The 23,360-nt window shown below is 42.2% G+C and overlaps 1 protein-coding gene, 1 long non-coding RNA gene and 1 pseudogene across 5 annotated transcripts; 2 read left to right on the top strand and 1 right to left on the bottom strand.

Moving 5' to 3' along the window:
* The first annotated feature begins 2,206 nt into the window (after nt 1-2,206).
* Nucleotides 2,207-2,262, top strand: LOC133392362 (U6atac minor spliceosomal RNA; annotated as a pseudogene).
* Nucleotides 2,263-6,825: 4,563 nt separating this feature from the next.
* On the bottom strand, nt 6,826-7,643 carry LOC133391917 (uncharacterized). The gene is made up of 2 exons (XR_009765348.1): nt 7,073-7,643; nt 6,826-6,997 (listed from the first exon to the last, which is right to left on the bottom strand). It is a non-coding gene; the product is annotated as an uncharacterized LOC133391917 (long non-coding RNA).
* A 6,875-nt stretch (nt 7,644-14,518) lies between these two features.
* Nucleotides 14,519-18,543, top strand: LOC1278583 (charged multivesicular body protein 7). 4 transcript variants are annotated; one of them, XM_061652062.1, is made up of 3 exons: nt 14,519-14,661; nt 14,760-15,335; nt 15,407-18,543. In XM_061652062.1, the coding sequence occupies exons 2-3, from the start codon at nt 14,772-14,774 to the stop codon at nt 16,283-16,285; spliced, it is 1,443 nt and encodes a 480-aa protein (XP_061508046.1). In that variant the 5' UTR covers nt 14,519-14,661; nt 14,760-14,771; the 3' UTR covers nt 16,286-18,543. The 4 variants fall into 4 exon arrangements, with proteins under 4 accessions (XP_061508046.1, XP_061508048.1, XP_318197.5 ...); XM_318197.5 differs by having other exon boundaries at nt 14,529-14,686; XM_061652064.1 differs by having other exon boundaries at nt 14,760-18,543.
* The last annotated feature ends 4,817 nt before the right edge of the window (nt 18,544-23,360 follow it).

Raw genomic sequence — 23,360 nt, 5'->3', positions numbered from 1 at the left:
TCTAAACGGTGACACTCGGTGGACAGCTGCTGAAGGGTTGTGCAGGTTCGATCTTCAATACGAGCCAGGAGTCGCGTTCTCAGATCAGCTTCGTCCTCGTCCCTCAGGCCGCACACAAACAACAAGCATTTAAAATCTTCTTCGCTGAGCTTGCCAAGCTCGAAATCCACTGAAGATTTGTTGATGCGACATGCGTAGACCAAGTGATCCTCTGTCCGCTTCTTGGTCATCTGAAGGCATTTAAAGCGTTTGCTGAGCAGTGTCTCCTGGTCGTCGAAAAGCGCTGATAGCTTCTCTACCGTTTCATTGAATGAAAAATCGGACGGACGACGGGGCAGGATAAAAGATAGAAAACGATCGTGCTCGGCCGTACCCAGTTTCCGCAACATCAGTCGAACTTTGGCAGGGTCATCGATTCTTGCTGCGTCGTTCTGAAACAAGTCCACATACCTCGAATACCATTGTTTAAATGTGATTCCTGCATCTTTCTCGTACCGGAATTCTGTAATATTACGAGAAAGGGAATCAATTATTTGCTCGGGATGAAAACTGGGCGGCGCGGCGCTTTGGCTTAGTAGCCGCTGATGCATGAACTCGTTGATGAATTGTTGTTGCTGGGCCATTTGTTGTTGAAGTAGAATCAGCATTTGCACAATCGTTGCATTATCGGTGCTAGTTGTCATGGCTGGTGACGCGCCGAACTGCGATGGCAGCGGGGCTGCTGGCTGCGATGGCGGTGGTGCTGCAGGATGCGATGGCGGCTGGATGTACGCCGGGCGTTGACCCGACAGTCCCTCTCGTTGGGCTTGGAAAGCCGCGTCCTGAGCAGCGAAAGCACCTTGTACGTTGGGCTGAACCGCTGAACCAGCTCCGTTGATCCGATTTAGAGACAATCGGCGTGATTCGGCATCCGCGAATGTATCACCAATGTTCATATCACTAGTCTCCATCCTCCGACGTTTTCGACGTGGTGAACCGATTTTATAAAACACGCGCACAATACGAACACGATAATACGGAATCCTATAACAAATTTTACAAAAAGGTTCTCATTTTCAATCTCTCACTATAGAGCGTTACTTTTTCACTCTATAGTGAGACGATGTTGGTTAGTGAGTTGATGTTAGGTGCGGATAGCTTGGATGATTTTTGTACCGTGTTGGTTTTCTTGCACACTTTGCACCGACATAGCGATTCATCGATGTAGGCGTGTGACGTAAAACGACAACCATGTTTTCGTCAAAAGAATATCGTCCATTAGTATGTTAAGTTGTGTAATATGTATGAAGTAATCTAAATAGCAGAAAGATTAAATAAGTCCAGGTAAGTTTAAAATTAATTGCAGCAGCTTCCCTGGTATAATGGAACGGGTAACCAGTAGATCGTGCGCCACTGCCAGACTAATATCGTTATTGGCTGCATGGTGTACTGTTGATGTTCGGATTGCTGCAGTACGACATCAAAATATCCAGGACCCTACAGGTTGCAGTCTGATTTAAAATGCTCAATTATCTGCGTCACCTATTTGCCCTTATATTGTCTGAGGAAGTGTCCCAGAATCCTCTCTTATTGTAGGACGCAAACGTGAACCACGTTTGTGAAGACTTTCACCGGCAAAATATGGACCGGTACTCCGTTGAAGACTCCGAGCAGAATCGGAAGCTGCGGGCTGTCAAGCTCCTCAAAGCGCTGCGACTCATTGATCAGCACCTGCGCGAAATGACGCCGCAGAAGACGCTGACGATGTTTCCGCAGTTAACCGACTTTGTGCAAATACGACCAGACCTGCTAAAATCTGCCTTATGCTATCGATATGCGGAGCCTTATGGGAGCACTCTTATGCTATCGATGTGATGAACAACATATTAGCAAACGTGACCCGAATGAACAACGAACGGTGTATGATATAGTTACTGCAGCAGTGGATGGATAGCTACGGTTTGACAGAACAATCTATTTTTGATGAACCTGGTGGCACCGGGTAGCCGTTTCTGCTCAAAACTAATCTTGCGTACACGCGGCATCGATTGAACATTGCAATAGCAGTGGCTTTGAGTTGAATTGCTGCTCTGCTGCTGACCTGGTGACGTACGCTACACTCTAAATTCAAGCTATCGCTCAACCTGGACGCTAACAGCTCCTGTAACATCCGTGTACAGTCAGCACAGGCTGAATTGATGCAACAGGCTTCACTGATCGTTTAGTTGTGTCATTTGAAAGTAGAGCAGGTTAGCACACCCCCTTGACAAGGATGGAACACATACCCTGAGATCAGTGGGCACCAACACTGATCGTATGGAACGAGACATCCATGAGTAGCCGCTATGCTCTTGAAACTCGCGCCCTCGATCACGCCTTGCAGGACGTTATGGGAAATCGGCAAACGTTCGGTGATAAGATGGTGCTGCTATGTGGTGACTTCCGACAGATACCAACGTCTAGGTTTTGCAGCAGTGTATCCGGCAGAGCATGCTGTGATGCAAATTTAGGGTATTGCGTTTGCGGCCAAAAATGCGTGTGCAGAAAGCCCAGACTGTTCAAGATGCTGAAGAGCGGAAAGAGTTCGCAGAATCGCTGCTCCTTATCGGCGAGAGTTACATATGGCAGCAATGTGAATTTCGATGAATAAATTATTTATTCCAAGAGGTACACCATCCTCAATTTAACTTATAGAATTTTAAATAATAGAAAATTAAGAAATCGTGGTTGTGTGTATACTGCAATGTATGTTGTAAATACTATAAGCATACAAAGTTAATCAAAAGCATTCAAAAAGTGCAATTCTCATATGTCCCATAATAAACGTTGCGAAGCCCTCTAACCGGGCCATTTTAACTAGTCAAATAAATAAAACACAAATGTTCCTTAAGCACGTAACACGTTAAAATTCGTTAAAATCATAAAAAAACAAACTCTTTTCCTCGTCGCCACTTTTGTGTTCTATTGTATTATATTATATTTATTCCTATTACGACTATTACATTGATACGCAGGAGGATGGTGAGCTGTTGCTCCGAACGCGTCGCGGACCCGAATGCCCCCTAATCTCTTCTAATCTCTCTCTCTCGACCTCTCCCTACGTTCCCTCTCGTTGCCGATCGGTACCGAGAGATCGATCTCCATCGGTACCGAGACGGTGGGCACTCGTGCTCGTCAGCCGACGAGAGATCGCTCTCGCGGAGAGCGCACCTGAGTGCCCTGCTTGTAATGCATCCAACAACCCAAGCGAGTCAACACGCTCGAAAGTAGCAAGGAAAGTAGAAATGAAGTAGCCTTCTACTTCCCTTCTACTTTTGTTGCTTAAAATCAGAAGAATGTAGAAACATGTGGGTTCCGGGAAAGAGCAAAAAATGAGTTCTTGAGTGTACACCCACACACACGCACGCGACGACTCACTCTCACGCGTACTCTTGTTCTACGCCCCTCCTCCTTCTCACTCGCCCCACAGATCTATTTTTAGAACATCATTCACTTCCATCGACGGCGGTCGATGTGACGATGTGTGTCGTCGCGTGTGTGTTGTCGATTTGGTCAGAAAAACTTTTTTCTTCAGACCAAATCTCTGACTTGGAGCGTCGGCGTTCCGATTGAACCATCGCGACTTTGATCAGTGCGCGCGGTTAAAACGACCTTTTGTATTATGTTGTATGTAGCGTGCGCGCCAAAATTGTAAGAGTGCGCGGAGAGTGAATGTGGTTTTTTGGGGGTGGGGGAATGAGATACAGAGACAAATTTCGCTACACATTAACACATACATTCTCACTGCACGGGTTGAACTGCGAATACTCAGTTCTGAGAGAATATAGTCGAGCGCTCGCGTATGAGTGCAAGCAAGCGCGGTATAGAGGATAGAGGGAGACAAACGATTATTTTGCTCCAAGCTTTCTACTTTTGTCCCGTTGGGAATATGGATCGCGAAGTCGAAGTTTTCGTTAAAAGTGGCCTGGAATGCCAACTGATTAAAACAGTTTGTAATACACCCCCTATAACGTTGACGGATATGCCTAAGAATGCATGGGATTACGTTTCCATGGACTTAGCATCCTCATCTGAGGCTTTAAATTTTAAAGCATTAGTGCTTACTGACAATTACTCCAGATTTTTAGTGGCTGTACCAATGAAAAAAACGGATACGGAAGCAATGAAAAAGGTAATTCGTAGAATTTTCAATACCTATTACATACTGAAAACACTAAAGGCGGACAATGGTCCGCCGTTTAACAGCGTGGAGTTCAGAGATCGGTTAAAAGGGGTGTGGGGAGTTAAACTAATACATAGTACTCCATTAAACCCAACCGAAAATGGACTGATGGAGAGAAGCATGCAGGGCATAAAAAAGATTGCGGCAATAGCTAAATTGGGAAAGTTAAATTGGAAAGAAGCGCTTGCCGAATATGTTGCAGCGTATAATTCATGGCCTCACCAGGTAACTAAGATACTCCCCGCTGAACTAATGTTTGGCAGAGCAGTTAGAGGCGTGTTGCCCAATTTGAAAGTCGATTCAAGTCAGAAGATGGATGAAGAATTGCGGGATCGAGACAAGATAGCTAAGTTTGAGCGTAACGCAAAAGAGGATATTAAGCGCGATGCTAAGCACACGAGTATCAGAGAAGGAGACAAAGTGTTGGTCATGCAACAAAAGAAAGATAAAGCGGACACTGTATACAAAAACATGTTTTTTAGAGTAACGAGACTTGCTGCTCCGGGGAGGGCGACAGTGAAAGATTTGGAAAATGGCAAGGAATATGAACGAAGCGTCAAACATTTAAAAAAATATATAGAAAGGAAAGAGAATCAGAAAGGTAGTGTAGATGTGGAAGAGGAGGCAACGGGAGTTAAATGTCAGGAGGACCTAGTGGATGATGTTTCATCAAATGAGCTTGAAACTAAGCAACAGCGGCCAATTGAAGGATTATGTCGTACAGCGGTACCGGAATTAGGTTTCAGAAGAACGAGAGAGATTCGGCAACCGAATAGATATAAGGATTATACCATGTAAGAAGAAAAAGCCCAATGAGGTCATTTGTATTCAATACATTCATATCTAATCGTAGTTATGGATAAAATACATTCTTGTAGGGGGAGGATGTGGTATCTTAGGGTACAGCTAAGAGAGTGTGAGTGACGAATGAGCGTGAGGGAGTCAGTCAGTGTTGGACAACGAATAAACAACTGGATGTGCGTCCCTGTACAGGAGGAGAAAACTTGTTGTTGGATTGGAAGATATCATAATTATTAATTTTATGTTGCTTATTTTGGCCCGTTTAGACAGCCATTTTGATGAGACGTTTAAACAGAGCAGTCATTGAAGAAAATTGACAGTTTGATGGTTATAGCGTACGGTGCGAACTGGCTTACAAATATTTATTTTTCTTTTAAATTAGTTGGAATAGTTTATAGAGGTGTAGCGACCAGACCGCCATCTGGCATTAGAATAATCGAGCGATCGTGACATCCAGAGCAAGGTGTTATAAATGACAAGGTGAAGTTGTTCAGAGCAAAATGACATTTCTCGATTTGACATATCTCTTCCGGGGGCTCCGGTATAAAAATCGGGGAGGGCTGGTGTGGGGTAATGAAATGTGTATGCAGAGAGTGACAGATGTCCCCCACAATGTCGCCCAGCAAAAGCGATAAAAATCAACCTTCTTAATACATTATCCTTGGCGCAATCTCAGATTGCGCATATACAGTAGAACGTCGATTATCCGGGGGCGGATTAACCGGCGGACGGCTTAACCGTGCGCATAAATGTGACAGCTGTTCAAGCGTACAGCGAACATTTGCAGCGATAGCCAAGTGGGAAACCAGTTTTTTGTACAGCTCTGTAGTGTCTAGTAGAGTTTTTTTTTCATGAGCAGTTGTTAAACCTAAAGTTATTGATTCAAATAATATTCTACCTACACACTTAAACAAAATTGCCGAATCTTGGTTAATTTTTACCGCGATCTGCACTACTGAGATATCGGCAAAGATCTCGGTTAAATTTCTGTTGCCGAAATCTCGGTTAAAAATGCAATTGACATTTTGTTTTGACGATTACGCTTATCCGAGATTTTCGGTTAGAGCAATGCGAGATTTCAGCTAATTATATAAACAATCTTTTTTATTATTTTAGTGGTTTTATTTGCGTAAAAAGTTAGTTTGAGTTATAAAAACAAACACAATTATTTATTGAGCCATAGCCATAGCAGCCTGAGCCCAAACTGATTGCCGGTCTACATTTTCTGCAGCATGATGCCACCATCGTATCTGTAGTTGAACGGCAGGAAGTCACCTCCCCCCCCCCCCCCCCCATTATGAGAGTTGTGGTGGGATGGGAAGCGCAGGGACGGGCGCCGGTACAACACCACATGGTGTACAGCGTCTGGATGTAGTAAAGGTGCAGGAAGATTGGCCGGGCATCCCAAGCGCCACAGATTAAGCTTAAACGACTGGAAAATTGAATATCCATAGAAAAAAAATAAAGCGCCACAGCTTCATTGGTTTGATCAATAGATGGCGTATTACAACTCATCATTATATTGCTATCCTTTTCTTGCAATGTGTTTCGACAAGTTTCATCTTATCATGACCTATATAGCCTTCTAACTATCCGAGCAAAAATCTATATTAATGGACGTGTGGTCAAATACGTGCACTCTTAAAAAATTTTGACGAATCTCGGTTAATTTTTGCCGAGATCTGCACAACTGAGATCTCGGCAAAGATCTCGGTTAAATTTTTGTTGCCGACATCTCGGTTAATGTCATTTTGTTTTGACGTTTACGTTTAACCGAGATTTTCGGTTAGAGCAAATCGAAATTTCGGCTAAATATAAAAACATTTTATTTTTATTTTAGTGATTTTATTTGCGTATCAAATGGGTTTTTTTGATGTGATGGAAAGCGTTGGGACAGGCGCCGATTCAACCGCCGGATGGGGCACAGCGTTTGGATGTGGTACCGGTACAGGAAAATGAGCCGGACAAGGAGCGGGCACTGGGACAGGCACGGTTCTGTAAAGCGGGCAGAGTGAAACAAGTCTGAGTGAACCCTTTTTAGATTTCTTGTGATCGAGTGTTGATACTTACCTCGTGTAGGTGACCGGAAATGAATCCTGGAAGTCTGAACGGTTGAACCAACCGGATTAGCTTCCACATCTGATTCTTAAATAGGGACTGCTCCGAGCGACGCTCTGAAGAGTACTGGTTGCGTGCGCTGATGGAGTTTCCTAGCCCCAACCCCGCTCCATACCTGTGCTCGATCGCACGCTACTGATTCTCGTTTTTTTCACGCTGAGAGACTCATTTTCACTTTTTTTACATTTTTTATTTTACATCACAACATCACTCCGACAGGTTTTCGTTTCATTAGCACGAGATTAACAGAATGGTGAATGACAGATAGAATACCGAGCCTCGGCTAATCCAAGTAGTAAAGCTGAAATCTCGGTTATTTTGACGGATTAGCTCGGTGACAGCAGTGTTAACGTATGTGTTCGGCATGTTGTGTTGCCGAGTTTCGGTTCAAATTTTTATTTAACTGATATTTCAGTTTTAAATGGTACTGATTTTCGGCTACTAGGTTTTTTCAACTGACATATCAGCAAGAATCGAAAGAGCCGACCGATTTCGGCAGTTTTTTTAACCGAGCTCGTGAAATATTTTTAAGTGTGTGGGTATCAACACCAACGACCATTACTCAAATCTCACTTGCTTCAGTGCTGGTGGTTCTCGTTGGAGTTTAGTATTTAAACAATCGTATCGCCGTTCTAGTTCTAGCGATGCATAACTTCAATGCGAAACCATACAACAGTACAGAGGAAATGCCGAATCTTGGTTAATTTTTACCGCGATCTGCACTACTGAGATATCGGCAAAGATCTCGGTTAAATTTCTGTTGCCGAAATCTCCGTCAAAAATGCAATTGACATTTTGTTTTGACGATTACGCTTATCCGAGATTTTCGGTTGGAGCAATGCGAGATTTCAGCTAATTATATAAACAATCTTTTTTTATTTTAGTGGTTTTATTTGCGTAAAAAGTTAGTTTGAGTTATAAAAACAAACACAATTATTTATTGAGCCATAGCCATAGCAGCCTGAGCCCAAACTGATTGCCGGTCTACATTTTCTGCAGCATGATGCCACCATCGTATCTGTAGTTGAACGGCAGGAAGTCACCTCCCCCCCCCCCCCCCCCCCCCCCATTATGAGAGTTGTGGTGGGATGGGAAGCGCAGGGACGGGCGCCGGTACAACACCACATGGTGTACAGCGTCTGGATGTAGTAAAGGTGCAGGAAGATTGGCCGGGCATCCCAAGCGCCACAGATTAAGCTTAAACGACTGGAAAATTGAATATCCATAGAAAAAAAATAAAGCTCCACAGCTTCATTGGTTTGATCAATAGATGGCGTATTACAACTCATCATTATATTGCTATCCTTTTCTTGCAATGTGTTTCGACAAGTTTCATCTTATCATGACCTATATAGCCTTCTAACTATCCGAGCAAAAATCTATATTAATGGACGTGTGGTCAAATACGTGGGTATCAACACCAACGACCATTACTCAAATCTCTCTTGCTTCAGTGCTGGTGGTTCCCGTTGGAGTTTAGTATTTAAACAATCGTATCGCCGTTCTAGTTCTAGCGATGCATAACTTCAATGCGAAACCATACAACAGTACAGAGGAAATGAGAAAGCTCTCCTCCAAGCGGGGAAGCTCAGCTGGTTGGGGTATCCCATGAACAGATAGCGCCACCAGCTTTTTTGCTATTTTTAGAATGCATGAGTCGTTTGCCGTCTGCTAAACGAAGTCTTTCTATATTCCGTTTAGGTAGAGAGCTTGAGTCGTTTAGAAGCCGTTTAGTGGTCGTTTAGTGGATTTGTGGCACTTGGGATGGAGCGGGCACCGGTACAGACACGGTTCTGTAAAGCGGGCAGAGTGAAACAAGCCTGAGTGAACCCTGATTAGAAGTCACGTGGTCGAGTATTTGGATATTTACCTCGTGAAAGTAACTGGAAATGAAACCTGGAAGTCCGAACTAGTGATGAGTAAATTCAACAAAAATCCGGAATCGCTTCCGAATGACTCCACCAAAATTGGAAGCGGTTCCGGAAGGTAGGTGCAAAACTCCGACCTCGGAGCCGTCTGGAGCCGTTCGGAGCCGTCCGGAGCCGTCCAGAGCCGTCCGGAGCCGCTAGTCGGCAGCCGGAGCCGTCCGGAGCCGGCGGAGCCGTTCGGAGCCGTCCGGAGCCGTCCGGAGTCGTCCGGAGCCGTCGGAGCTGTCCGGAGCCGTCGGAGCCGTCTGGAGCCGTCGGAGCCGTCCGGAGCCGTCCGGAGCCGTTGGAGCCGTCGGAGCCGTCCGGAGCCGTCGGAGCTGTCCGGAGCCGTCGGAGCTGTCCGGAGCCGTCGGAGCCGTCTGGAGCCGTCGGAGCCGTCCGGAGCCGTCCGAAGCCGCTAGTCGGCAGCCGGAGCCGTCCGGAGCCGGCGGAGCCGTCGGAGCCGTTGGAGCCGTTGGAGCCGTCCGGAGCCGTCGGAGCCGTCGGAGTAGTTGTAATAGTCGGAAGCATTCTGAAGCGCATTAATTTCTCGATATTAGTGATAATTTTATTGTAAAAATCAGCTTACTAGTAAAAAAAAGTCTTCTTCATTTATTGATATGAAGTTTTTTTGTGTGTTTTTTTTTCAAAAATAAAGCCAAAAATAATTGTTTGCTCCGTATATATATAGGAAAAAAAATGAATCAAATTTGCACGGTTGTTTACATCGGCTAACGTGTATGGTTTAGGCCGCACTTGTTTTTTACCCAATAACACGATGGCACATGGACAAGACAAAGAATATAACTATCAATCATCCGTCCATCTTTTATGAAAATAAAGATCAATAATAGTTTGATTCATAATTTTTCCCTATATATACGGAGCAAACAATTGTTTTTGACTTTATTGTTTAAAAAAAATACAAAAAAACTTCAGAGCAATAAATGAAGAAGACTATTTTTTACTCGTAAGCTGTTTTTTTAAATGAAATCATCGCTGATATCGGGAAATTAAAGCGCTTCAGAAGACTTCCGACTATTACAACGACTCCTACAGCTCGAACTGACTCCGTCGGCTTCGACGGCACCGACGACCCCAACGTCTCCAAACGGTTCCGTTGGCTCCATCGACTACGACGGCTCTGTCGGCTCCAACGACTACAACGGTTCCGACCGGCTCCGGACGGCTCCGTCGGCTCCGTCGGCTCCGGACGGCTCCAACCGGCTCCGTCGGCTCCAACTGCTACGACGGCTCCGACCGGCTCCAGCTGCCGACTAGCGGCTCCGACGGCTCCAACAGCTCCGACGGCTCCGAACGGCTCCGACGGCTCCAACGATTCCGGACAGCTCCAACGGCTCCAACGGCTCCGACGGCTCCGGACGGCTCCGACGGCTCCAACGGCTCCAGCTGCCGACTAGCGGCTCCGGACGGCTCCGGACGGCTCCGGACGGCTCCGGACGGCTCCGACGGCTCCGGACGGCTCCGACGGCTCCGGACGGCTCCGACGGCTCCGGACGGCTCCGACGGCTCCGGACGGCTCCGACGGCTCCAACGGCTCCAGCTGCCGACTAGCGGCTCCGGACGGCTCCGGACGGCTCCGACGGCTCCGGACGGCTCCGACGGCTCCGGACGGCTCCGACGGCTCCGGACGGCTCCGGACGGCTCCGGACGGCTCCGATGGCTCCGGGCGGAATCGACTATTTGAATTTTTCGGAATCGGAGCCGGAGTAGCAATGCTCGGAAGCGATTCCGAGCCGTGGGTGCGATTCCGATTACCCATCACTAGTCCGAACGGGCCGGCAAAGGGTGGTCCAATCGGATTAGCATGCGGTAATCCTGGGATAAGGAATGCTTCGAGCGACGATCTTATGTGCACTGGCTACGTGCGTTGACAGAGCTTCCTAGCCCGCCCGTGTCCGATCGTACGCTACTGATGATCGGTTTCTTCACGCTGGGTGTCATATTTTCATTTATTTTTCACACTATTAATTTCATAACACCAAATCACTCCGAAAGGTTTCTGTATCGACAAAATGATGAATGACAGATAGAAAACCGAGCCTCGGCTAGCTCAAATAGTAGGCCTATAGCCGAAATTTCGGGTATTTTGACGGATGACCTCGGTGACAGCAGTGTTAACGTACGTAATCGGCATGTTGTGTTGCCGAGTTTCGGTTAAAATATTTGTTTAGCTGATATTTCAGTTTTAAATAGTACTAATTATCGGCAATGGGAAATTTTCAACTGACATATCAGTAAAAAATATTACGGACGTCACACGAGACGTAAACTCAAAAAGTTTACGCTTGATTTGTATGGGAGAGCGTAAACTTCCTGTCAAAAGATTTCAGGGTTGTATGCAAGGATAATGTATTTAGAAGGTTGATTTTTATCGCTTTTGCTGGACGACATTGTGGGGGACATCTGTCACTCTCTGCATACAAATTTCATTACCCCGCACCAGCCCTCCCCGATTTTTATACCGGAGCCAAGGTGGATTTAAAAATATCAGGTGGTGGACTCTAGTGCATTTTGACAATTCGTCACTTGACGTAAGGTCCCCAGGATTCAAACTTTGTTTACATTTATTGAATTTGTTCATATAATTTATCAACCCCATTTTTTCGATTAAATATTCTTTAAAAATATATTTTGGACTTTGTGAGTTCTTATTAAACATTAGAACATGGATTAAAGTGTGTTATTTTGTTTTATTCCGTGAATTTATTCTATAATTCATTGTGTTTTCGACATTTTTTAGATAAAAATTAAGAAAACATTATTTTTTTCAATTTTCACATTGATTCCTTATTATCTACCAGCCGCATGGACAATTTATGTGAGATTAGAACTCATACTCACATGATTTTATATGTCGTGCATAAACAAATCATCATATCTTTTGTTAATATATCTCATTTTTTCGATAAAATCAATAGACACACAACAATGCACATAATAACAAAGAAATCTGTTCTATTTGCTAAGCTTTGTGTGCGGAAACCAATGGTTAACGCTTCAAAAATGACGTAAAGTCCCTCAACTATGGCGACCCCCCAAAGGCCCTAATCCACCACCTGATATTTTTAATCCACCTTGACCGGAGCCCCCGGAAGAGAAATGTCAAGTCGAGAAATGTCATTTTGCTCTGAACAACTTCACCTTGTCATTTATAACACTTTGGTTGTATGCAAGGACCGTAAAGATATCAGGTCAAGTTATAAGCCCGTTTTGACAGCTAGGTGGAAGAAGAATCGACGAAGAAAACTGACAGTTAGTTTTCCGCGTTTGGCGAACGCTTCAAGTTCTCAAAGGAAAATATCCATTTTAAATCACGGGCAGTGTTCTAATAAACTTAAATATTCACCCAAATGGATCTCCACCAAATATTGACCATGCAAAACGTAAACAATTCATCAATACATATACAAGCGGAAAACCATCTGTCAAAATCGGAGCCCAGGGGGGGGATCGCCAAAACCGCTATAACTACACCTCATTATACATTCCACCTTGGTTGTATGGCTGAAATCCAGTTTACGCCAAACTTTACGCTTCGTGTTACGTCCGTATATCAGAGCCGATCGCGTAGCCAATCCTGAGTTATAAATGTCATTTCCATACAATTTCAGATTACAGTCTGTTCCCGAGTTACGCGGTTCTCAACATACGCGGATTCGGAGATACGTGGTTTTCTAAATTTGACAGATTAAATGTCAAATCAGTGCAATTTGCGTCAAGTTCGGCATAAATTGCATTTATGCTAACAAATAGAAACCGCCTTAAAGCCTTAAATATTAAAATTTTCTGCACGAATCATACCGAATAAATGATAAAATGTATAAAAGTACTAAATTAAATAAAAAACTCCGCGTAATCAATAGTATTTAAGTCAAAAAACGTGAAATTCGACATACACGGATTCGTCGGGACCGCAGAAACCGCGTAACTCGGGAACAGACTGTACTTCAAGATTGCGCATAAATTCTCAGATTATATGTCCGAGATATATAATTTTTTTTGACAGATAAATATATCAAACCGATCCGTTTGACAGATAAATATATGCGCAATCTGAGATTGCGCATTGCTACGGTGATATTTTTAAATCCACCTTGACGGTGACCCTCTTAGGTGGCGCTCTAGCAGCAATCGAACACGACATCCGACACGAACAAACCCATATAATCATATAAGCGAAAGGCCACGGGAGTGACAAAATGCTGACAAATTTTTCAAAATGTGAGCTTTTGTCAAAATTTTGTGACCTGGAGCAGCCAGGAAAAAAAGTTGACAAAAGTTGACAAAATTTGACGTTCGTGAAAAAGCGTAAACAAACAGCTATTTGGCGCAGTTGTGACCCATTGTTATGATAATAATGCTAAAATGCATGATTCTAATTGATTTATGTACCTAGTTAGTGCTTCTTAAACAAAATATCGATGATATTCAGATGTTGGAGCTTTTTGTCGCTCTTGTATATGTTTTTGGTGCGGCCACGAGAAAAGCTCTTTTTTGCAGTTGACAAGCAATTTTGACAAAGTTGAAAATTTTTTCAACATTTTTTCAGCTTCGTGGCCACGCGCTATATGGTGGTGCACTGTCAGACACAAACAAACAAACAAGACAAACGTCGAGTCGAACATGTCCGTTAATTCTGTCTGTGATGTTCGATACCCACCTGTGCTGTGAGTGCCTTGGCTGTCAAACGCTTCACAACTACAGTAGATAGAATTCAATTCGGGACATTTTTAAAGTTTGTTTACGTAGTTTGTCTCTTTTTCTTCTTAAAATTGCGTGCAAAGTATTTAAAATAGCTATCAATAATTATTGTTAAACTTTTCAATCAATTATAACATCATATATAAAGGATTGAAACGTATTAAACTATTGTGTGTACACAATCTATGTATATGCACTGTTTGTGTTTTGGCATGGACGTTTGTTTACATTTTTCAATATTAAATTTGAATGATTTCTATGTTATTATAGATGTGAATAACTAGTAAATTATGTTATTGAGATTATGTAAGTTGAATCTTCCCCCTGTAGTTGGATATTCATTTAAACTATGAAAATGCTTCATTTTCGAGACGAAAAGAAAGGCGTATTGCAGTGCATCATGACAGGTCTATACGACATCGAACCAAGGTGTTATAAATGACAAGGTGAAGTTGTTTAGAGCAAAATGACATTTCTCGACTTGACATTTCTCTTCCGGGGGCTCCGGTATAAAAATCGGGGAGGGCTGGTGCGGGGTAATGAAATTTGTATGCAGAGAGTGACAGATATCCCCCACAATGTCGCCCAGCAAAAGCGATAAAAATCAACCTTCTAAATACATTATCCTTGCATCGAACAGCTGACAGAGCACCTATCGAACAGAGTCGTGTTTGTTTGTCTCGTTCGATTGGTTCCAGAGCGCCGCCTTCAACGCTCTATCATAACCTGTATAGAGTTTAATAACCTTGATGATGGCGCCCGGAAAACTCGTTAACAATTCACCTTCTAAATAAACACCTTGTATGTACCGAGGCCAGTATGGAATGTTGTTGAGCAACAAGCATTCACATTGTTAGTGTATCGCAAACTATAGAAGATTTTGTTGTGAACTATTGGATATATTACTTGGTACTGCTACTTTTCCCGAGGCATTGTGAGCAGTTAATGCATTGGAATGTTTTTGTAAATGATTTAATTTGACTTATTTCTTTTATCTTGTTTCATAGTATCAAATATAGATGCTGGTTGCTTCCAAGGAAATATACAGATCGACGAGCACTGTCAAGGTGCAGTTCCGAATTGAACTCTTGAACAAAATTATAAATATGCAACACAAATCTAAACAAGAGAAAACGACATCTTTTGATTCTTCATTTTTTCCTGAATGTTGGTCCGACGATAGACGAATGGGTGTTTTATTAGCGGAATTTCGTCCAAGACAACTAAATATCGCGAGTTATGATTCAAAAATGAAATTCTGGAAAGATTTGATTTTATCATCATGCCGTGAATCTGGGTCCAGCGTGGTATCTGTAACGACATTGAAAGAACGCTTTCGTCGTAAAGGCACTGTTCCATATTGCTTAAATACCGTATTTCATGATATGTTGTCAAAAAGAGAGCTGTGTAGTGACAACCTGCTTAAAGATCATGGGAAAACTGGAGTTTACGGTTTTAATCTGTGGACAGTAGGACAGCTCATAAAAACCCCATTAGTATGGAGCTATGAAACAGTTCGAGCTATTACAGGCTTTGTAAATTTCAATGAATCTGATAGTTATATCGTCAAATCTATTGCAGTGGTGAGTATACTATTTATCAATATAAAAAAAAAAACATCATTTTTAATATTACCTTAACGTGATTATTTTAGGAACATATTAAAATTATTGAAAATGTTGTTGCAACACACAACCTTCAAAACAAAACAATGAAATTTGAGGATTTCCTATTTATATTGTTCCAATCGTCAAACATAACTCGCAATGGAGTCGGTCCGCCGATTATTTTCCTCGAAAAAGAAAAACGATTGACGACAAAAAGTGTAATTATTGACGACACTAAAACTTTTCTTATAAAATTTGCATCTATTGATGGAATTGCTCAACCTATTACAAGTATTGAAAAATCCATATACGAGATTGAGCAGAGAGAGAATCGACTGATGGAAGATATTACCTCCATCGAGCATGATATAAGTCAAACAATGGAGAAAGTTCGTCAACATATTCAAAACGGTCAGAAGCAAATGGCTAAAACTTTATTAAAAAAGAAACATATTCTAGAAAAAAGTATGCAACTCAAAATTACTGCGTTGGATACGCTTCAAGGAATTCTTCAAAAAATTCATAATTGCCAGTCCGATAAAAATGTAATCAAAGCATATCAATTAGGCACCGATGCATTGAAAAACGTATTGAATACATCAGGAATCACAATTGAACAATTGGATAATACGGTGACTGAAATGAAGAATGTTTTAGAACAACATAACGAAATGCTTTCAATGATCAGTGCTGTTCCTATTGATGATATTGATGAATTGGAACTTGAACTGGAATTAGGAGATCTTATAGATATGAAGCTAACTGAAAGCAATATTGACAAACATAATATTTCAACGCCTGCACTAGTGCCTCCCGTAGAAAATAGACCCAGCAATGCGCATGATTTTGATACAGAAATCGAAAAACGTTTGGCAGCATTAAGAGTCGATATCGAAAGCTCTAAATTAGCTAGTAATGCACAATGACAGTCTAAATGGGGTGGTCCCATGGTACAGTCATCAATTCATACAACTCAACAAGATGGCCTTCTTGAGTTCAAGACTAGCAACTACGATCGAATGCGTGCAACCATGGTTGAATCGCGTTCCACTACGGTGGAATCGTGTGCCACTACGATCGAATCATGTGCCGCTAGCATTGGATTTCTGAAAGGTAAAGCATAGTAAACTGTTTGTTTACGTTTGCAAACTGGTTCCTTCTTCGCCGATGGCAAATCTTTAGTAAAATTCTACTAATAGCTAATTATTCACTGATTACACGTACAATCCTTGTCATCAACGAATATCGTGGTCCCTTATTGATGGTAAAATCCTAATTTTCGACTAATATTCGTGGGATGTACCTATAATCAGAGAGTAATTCCCTTTTAATAGTATTTTACAAACGAAATGCCGTCGGCGAAATAGGAAATAGCTTTCAAACGTAAAAAAACAGTTTACTATGCTCTTGCTTTCAGAAATCCAATGGTAGGGTAACTGTACCAGTTTTCGGCAGTGTACCTATTTTCGGCAGAGTACCTAAAAACGTGAAATTCTTCACAAATGCGGTAAAAAAATTCACAAAACACAATTTTGTAGCGAAAGTGTACTTATTTGTTATTCACATACGAAGTTTCACTCCATTACATTACGTATTTTTCAATCTATCAGATAAATTGTGCTTTTTTTCGGCAGCTTTGCTGTCAGCCAATCCCAAATAGCCAGAATTGCTTAAGCAGCTCATTTTGGCACGCTAAAGATCGCTGCTCTAATTCGCCTTTTGCAGTAGATAAACAGCATCAAAGTTCTATGTGGGTCTTTCAAACAGCGCCTAAGCAGCTTCCTTAAGCTACGGTGCCGGGGATTATTTTTCTTTGTGTTTTATTTTCAAGCAAGCGTCATCGATGAAATAAACAACAGGATTTGTTTTGTTTGTGTACATGTGTATATTTTTAAATCTTTTGTATTGATAAATTACACAAATTTTTAAACAATTTACTGATAATTCACAATCGCTTCACTCAATATTCATTCTTCAAGTAACGAATCTAACTTGTGCAGCAGCAATGAGATTATTGCCGGCGTCCGTCTTTGACACTTTGACAAGAGCCACCTTGAACCGATGTCATGCATTAAAAAGCTATAAAGTTCCACCAAGTTCAGTACCCTTTCTTAACAAGCCTTCAAGTTCCATCATGAACCCTACGCATAGTGCTAATCAGCCGCAAAGTTCCAAAGAGTACCATGTGCCTGTTAAAAAGCTCCATAGTTCCGCAAAGTACCGTCTATCTCTTAATCAGCCACAAAGTACGACATCGGAACGATTTTTCGTTAAACAGCCCTAAATCAGCTATAAAGTACGAGGTGGCTATTTGGGATCGTTCGGCAGGTTATGTGATTAAGAGAATCATAACAGTAAAACAATGAAAAAAGTGGTACATATTAAATATTGTATGCTTATTTAATTTATTCTAACTTGTTCGGAATTTTAACATCACGATAAACAAGTTATTTTTCACTTTAAATGCTGCCGAAAATAGGTACAGGCGGTCCCCGAGATACACGGTTAATGGGGACCGAAAACGGCCGCAAAATACCGCGTATCTCGAATTTCCGCGTAAGTCGAATCTCGTGATTTCCAGCTAAAATATCACAAATTTTCGTGAAATTTTGCAAGTAGGGGGTGGTTTTAGTCACTTTATGAATTATTTGATATTATTCTGACTGAATATAACTGTTTTAAACCTTTTGAAATAGTTTTTAACATTCGATCAAAACGGAAATTATTTGGCAATTTGCAATTGATGTGTCAAATCAGTACAATTTGCTCAAAGAATTGTCAAATTTAGAAAACCGCGTATCTCCGAATCCGCGTATAAGAGGTACCGTGTATCTCGGGGACCGCCTGTACACAGTAAATGTTCAGTTTTGACAGCTCAATTTTGTGGGCTCCTGCCGAAACTCGGAACAATAACACACCTTGGATTTGGCCGAATTTTTCTTTTAAGGCTGGAAATAGACGAACCGAGATCATCGCGGTACCGCGAAAATCGCGTATGACTTGAGCTGTCAATTCTGTTATAAAATCTGACAGATAGGCGAGATAATCGCGGTTCGTGTATGGAACCATCCGAGGTCTGGTGACGATTGAATGTGCCAAGAAGAAATATTTTTTATCAATTTGCGAATCTAATTATTTATTTCACATAGTTTATGCAAAATAAAATACAAAACTCATTTCTCGACACGAGTCTTCACACAAATCCGCCAGAAAAAGTAAAAACATTCGGTTCGCGCTACCGCGAAAATCTCAGGAATACCGAAGTTGGGTATCTCTGCGAAACAGCAGGCGCGATCGGAGGCGCGGAAGATTTGACAGCCCAACTGTTCTACAACTGTTATAAACAAGGCGCGAATTTCGCGGTACCGCGACGATCTCGGTTCGTCTATTTCCAGCCTAAAATTGATCAGAACACTACAATGCGTATGTCGACACAAAATAGGCCCGATTATGAAACACAAATTGTAAAGACAAGTTGTCAAAATTGTATTATGACATCCGACATGGATTGGATGCAAGGATAATGTATTTAGAAGGTTGATTTTTATCGCTTTTGCTGGGCGACATTGTGGGGGACATCTGTCACTCTCTGCATACAAATTTCATTACCCCGCACCAGCCCTCACTGATTTTTATACCGAAGCCAAGGACCGTAAAGATATCAGGTCAAGTTATAAGCCCGTTTTGACAGCTAGGTGGAAGAAGAATCGACGAAGAAAACTGACAGTTAGTTTTCCGCGTTTGGCGAACGCTTCAAGTTCTCAAAGGAAAATATCCATTTTAAATCACGGGCAGTGTTCTAATAAACTTAAATATTCACCCAAATGGATCTCCACCAAATATTGACCATGCAAAACGTAAACAATTCATCAATACATATACAAGCGGAAAACCATCTGTCAAAATCGGAGCCCAGGGGGGGGATCGCCAAAACCGCTATAACCACCCCTCATTATACATTCCACCTTGACCGAAGCCCACGGAAGAGAAGTGTCAGGTCGAGAAATGTCATTTTGCTCTGAACAACTTCACCTTGTCATTTATAACCGTATTAATACACGATGCGCAATCTCAGATTGCGCATATATTCGTTTTATCAAAACATATGTCATTTCGCGTAGCCAACCCTGAGCTATAAACGTCATTTCCATACAATTTCAGATTGCGCCAAGATTGCGCATAAATTTTCAAGATTATATGTCCGAGATATATAAATATTTTTTGACAGATAAATATATCAAACCGATCCGTTTGACAGATAAATATATGCGCAATCTGAGATTGCGCATCGTCTATTGCTACGGTCATACGAAAAAGCGTTTGACAGCACGTGCGATAAAATCGCCTGCGATGAAGCACAGACACGGCCCTATGCAACACAAACGGAAATCCAAAATTGTCAAACTGCTTTCTGTCAGCTTTTTCTCACGGAACGGTGCCAATCTCAGATTGTTTGAACGACAAAACACAACAACAGAGTGCTGCTGTTGCTTTCACGACAAGATACATGTGTTTTATTTCAGAAATAATTAAATTTTATCATTTTAAATAAAAATATGTGTACTGCCATATCCATAAAAATGGCGATAAGCTGGAGATACTGGTAACGTCCCAAATAGCCAGCTCGTACTTTATAGCTGATTTAGGGCTGTTTAACGAAAAATCGTTCCGATGTCGTACTTTGTGGCTGATTAAGAGATAGACGGTACTTTGCGGAACTATGGAGCTTTTTAACAGGCACATGGTACTCTTTGGAACTTTGCGGCTGATTAGCACTATGCGTAGGGTTCATGATGGAACTTGAAGGCTTGTTAAGAAAGGGTACTGAACTTGGTGGAACTTTATAGCTTTTTAATGCATGACATCGGTTCAAGGTGGCTCTTGTCAAAGTGTCAAAGACGGACGCCGGCAATAATCTCATTGCTGCTGCACAAGTTAGATTCGTTACTTGAAGAATGAATATTGAGTGAAGCGATTGTGAATTATCAGTAAATTGTGTAAAAATTTGTGTAATTTATCAATACAAAAGATTTAAAAATATACATATGTGTTTAAACCAAACAAATTTTGTTGTTTATTTCATCGATGACGCTTGCTTGAAAATAAAACACAAAGAAAAATAATTCCTGGCATCGTGGCATAAGGAAGCTGCTTAGGCGCTGTTTGAAAGGCCCACATAGAACTTTGATGCTGTTTATCTACTGCAAAAGGCGAATTAGAGCAGCGATCTTTAGCGTGCCAAAATGAGCTGCTTAAGCAATTCTGGCTATTTGGGGTGCTGCTGTTTTGGGTTAAGAAGCTGCTGTTATTTCCTTCCTCTGTTGTTGTTCGATGGTAGTCGAAAGATGAAGGGCTCACGCACCCGGTTTGCGTTCAACAGCAAAGGATTCCAGCAACTTCTTCAGTGAGTGACTAGTGATGGGCAGAACGGCTCCGAAGCTGGAGCCGGCTCCGAAGCCGGAGCCGGCTCCGACCGGCTCCAGACAATTTCGGAGCCGGCTCCGCACCCACGGCTCCGGAGCCGGCTCCGCTCCGACGGCCCCGGAGCCAACTCCGCTCCGACGGCTCCGGAGCCGGCTCCGCTCCGACGGCCCCGGAGCCGGCTCCGCACCCACTGCCCCGGAGCCGGTTTTAACACAAAGGACCGAAATAACTTTTTCAATGAAGTTTCAATCGAGAAAATCCGTAAATAGCGGAGTAGGTCATGATTAAAAGAATTTATCAAAAAAAAAAAAAACATCGATGACTTTTGAACATTGTTAAGAAAGGCGAGACCAACGAATGCTACACAACGTCATGCATATCAATACTGCAATCACATCGTGTATTGGTTTCCACCCTTGCGAGGAGATATATTCGTTTTTTTTATTACGCTATCATACAATGATGTCTCTATTGAACCGTTAGTTCGGAGCCGTTGGTCTGGAGCCGTTGATTCGTCGCCGTCCCCGGAACGGTGGGCCTAAAGCCGGCTCCACAGCCGTTGGAACGGAGCCGTGAGTGCAGAGCCGTTAGTCCTCCGTTAGGCTCCGGAGCCGTTGGTGCGTAGCCGGCACCGGAGCCGTTGGTGCGGAGGCGGCTCCGGAGCCGTTGGTGCGGAGCAGGCTCCGGGAAAAAGTCGGAGCCGGCTCCGGAGCAGTTAGTCCGTAGCCGGCTCCGGAGCCGTTGGTGCGCTCCGAAACGCCCATTACTATGAGTGACTGCTTCAACAACCAACAGCATAGGCACATGTAATTATCACATCTAACCGTCCAAATAGACATACAGCGACAACGTCGCGCGCGACGACTTCGCGCGTGAAAAAAGTAGCTCAATATTGCAAACAGAGCTACTCGTCGCGCGCGACAATTTTGCTTGATCCTAAATAATCGAATTATCTAGTTTTTTTTTAAAGCCAGAATAATGCCAAACGCAAAAAAAATTTGAACACATTTTAACCTATTTTTGTCTGTTTTCAAATAAAAAACAAGTTGGTTGACTGAGTCAAATGAGCTACTTTGATCTACACCAAGTGAAATTTGTCGCTCTATGTCTATTTGGATGGTAATACTGCATACACTTTTAGGAATAACAAAGACTCGGAGGGCCCGATCTCCGCCAGAATGCCAAGGAAAATTTCCTTCGACACACGAATTTTTTTCTTAAATCTGAAATTAACAACCACGAAATGAAACATGTATAACACGGTTTGCACAAATGATCCGTATGCTTAACTCACGCTTGGTTATAAAGCTGTAACGGGTCGAAAACACTTCGTAGCAGTCGGCGCTGTTTGCCAGACCTACCGTTGTTTCTTCTTCACTGCTGCTATCGTCACTTACAAAGTGGGATAAAATCATTTCGATGTTTTAAACAAGGATTGTTAGCTTGATAAACGATCGTGTCTTAAATAAACTTGTTTACGTTTTTTTATTTTGATTTTGAACATTTTGACACATCGACAAATGCTTTGACACAGCTTTAACGAAAGAAAAATTTAGCGAAACTTGTCTGTCACAAGAACGGTTTCAAAATGCATACCTATTTTCCGTTTGTCTTGACGCACTTGTCTTCTGTCATTTCCGTTTGTGTTTAATAATCGGGCCTACTATGACCTTTCTTGTACCAAATATCACCAATTTTACGACAAACAATGCACTAACTTAAGAGGAAAATAAATACAGTGGAGCGCCGATTATCCGGGCTCTTCGGGACTCGACTTCGCACTGATAGTCGAATAACACGGATAATGAGTCAAAGTATTTATTTTATCTTAAAATCCTGGTTTGTTTTTGAATTTAATATTATGTTTAAGTAAAACCTAGCCAGTTTTATTAAATTCATGTTTTTTCAATGAGAATATTTGAATTGTGCTATGAATTATAGCGTATTTTGTTTTTACAAAATGCTCTTTAACCGTTATTTCAAATATCCTCCTCAGGACGCAATGACATATCCCAAATAACCAAATCGTCCTTAACTCACTGTAAAACCACTTCAAACCCACGTGGCCCATATAACAATGGGGAATTATTTCTATGGCAAACGGGGTGTGAGGTAGCGAGAAACAGGTTGCGGCGAGCGAGAAGCTCTATTAATTCAGAGAGAGAGAGGAATGAAATAAAGGGGGAAGCGAAGAGCAACACATATGGCTATGGAGGAAGCAAACAGCAACACATACGGAGAGCAAGGATGCTATACAGGGTTTTCCAATTGAGTTTAGACTAGCAGCATACTTTTTTTGAATAGTCGCAATAGATTCTTGACTAGCATCCTCTATTTTTGATTACGAGCAATGGATTATTGACTAGGAGCAATTGATTTCAGCAGACCGGTTGCTGGCGCGGAGTGACCAGATTGTTTTTAGAGGTTATCGGTAGGAAATCTAAAGCAAATTCGGTAATTTTCAGTAAAAACAACTTTTTATTCACTCATAAATTTTATTAAATTCCAATTTTTTGGTTGAACGGTCAATACTTAGAAAATAGTTGATTTTTGGTTAGAAAAACTGAGTTTCAGTGT

Source organism: Anopheles gambiae, chromosome 2 (assembly GCF_943734735.2).
Source record: "Anopheles gambiae chromosome 2, idAnoGambNW_F1_1, whole genome shotgun sequence".
Classification (NCBI taxonomy): domain Eukaryota; kingdom Metazoa; phylum Arthropoda; class Insecta; order Diptera; family Culicidae; genus Anopheles; species Anopheles gambiae.
The sequence above is the reverse complement of the archived record's forward strand: the minus strand, read 5'-3'. Positions and strand labels throughout refer to the sequence as shown.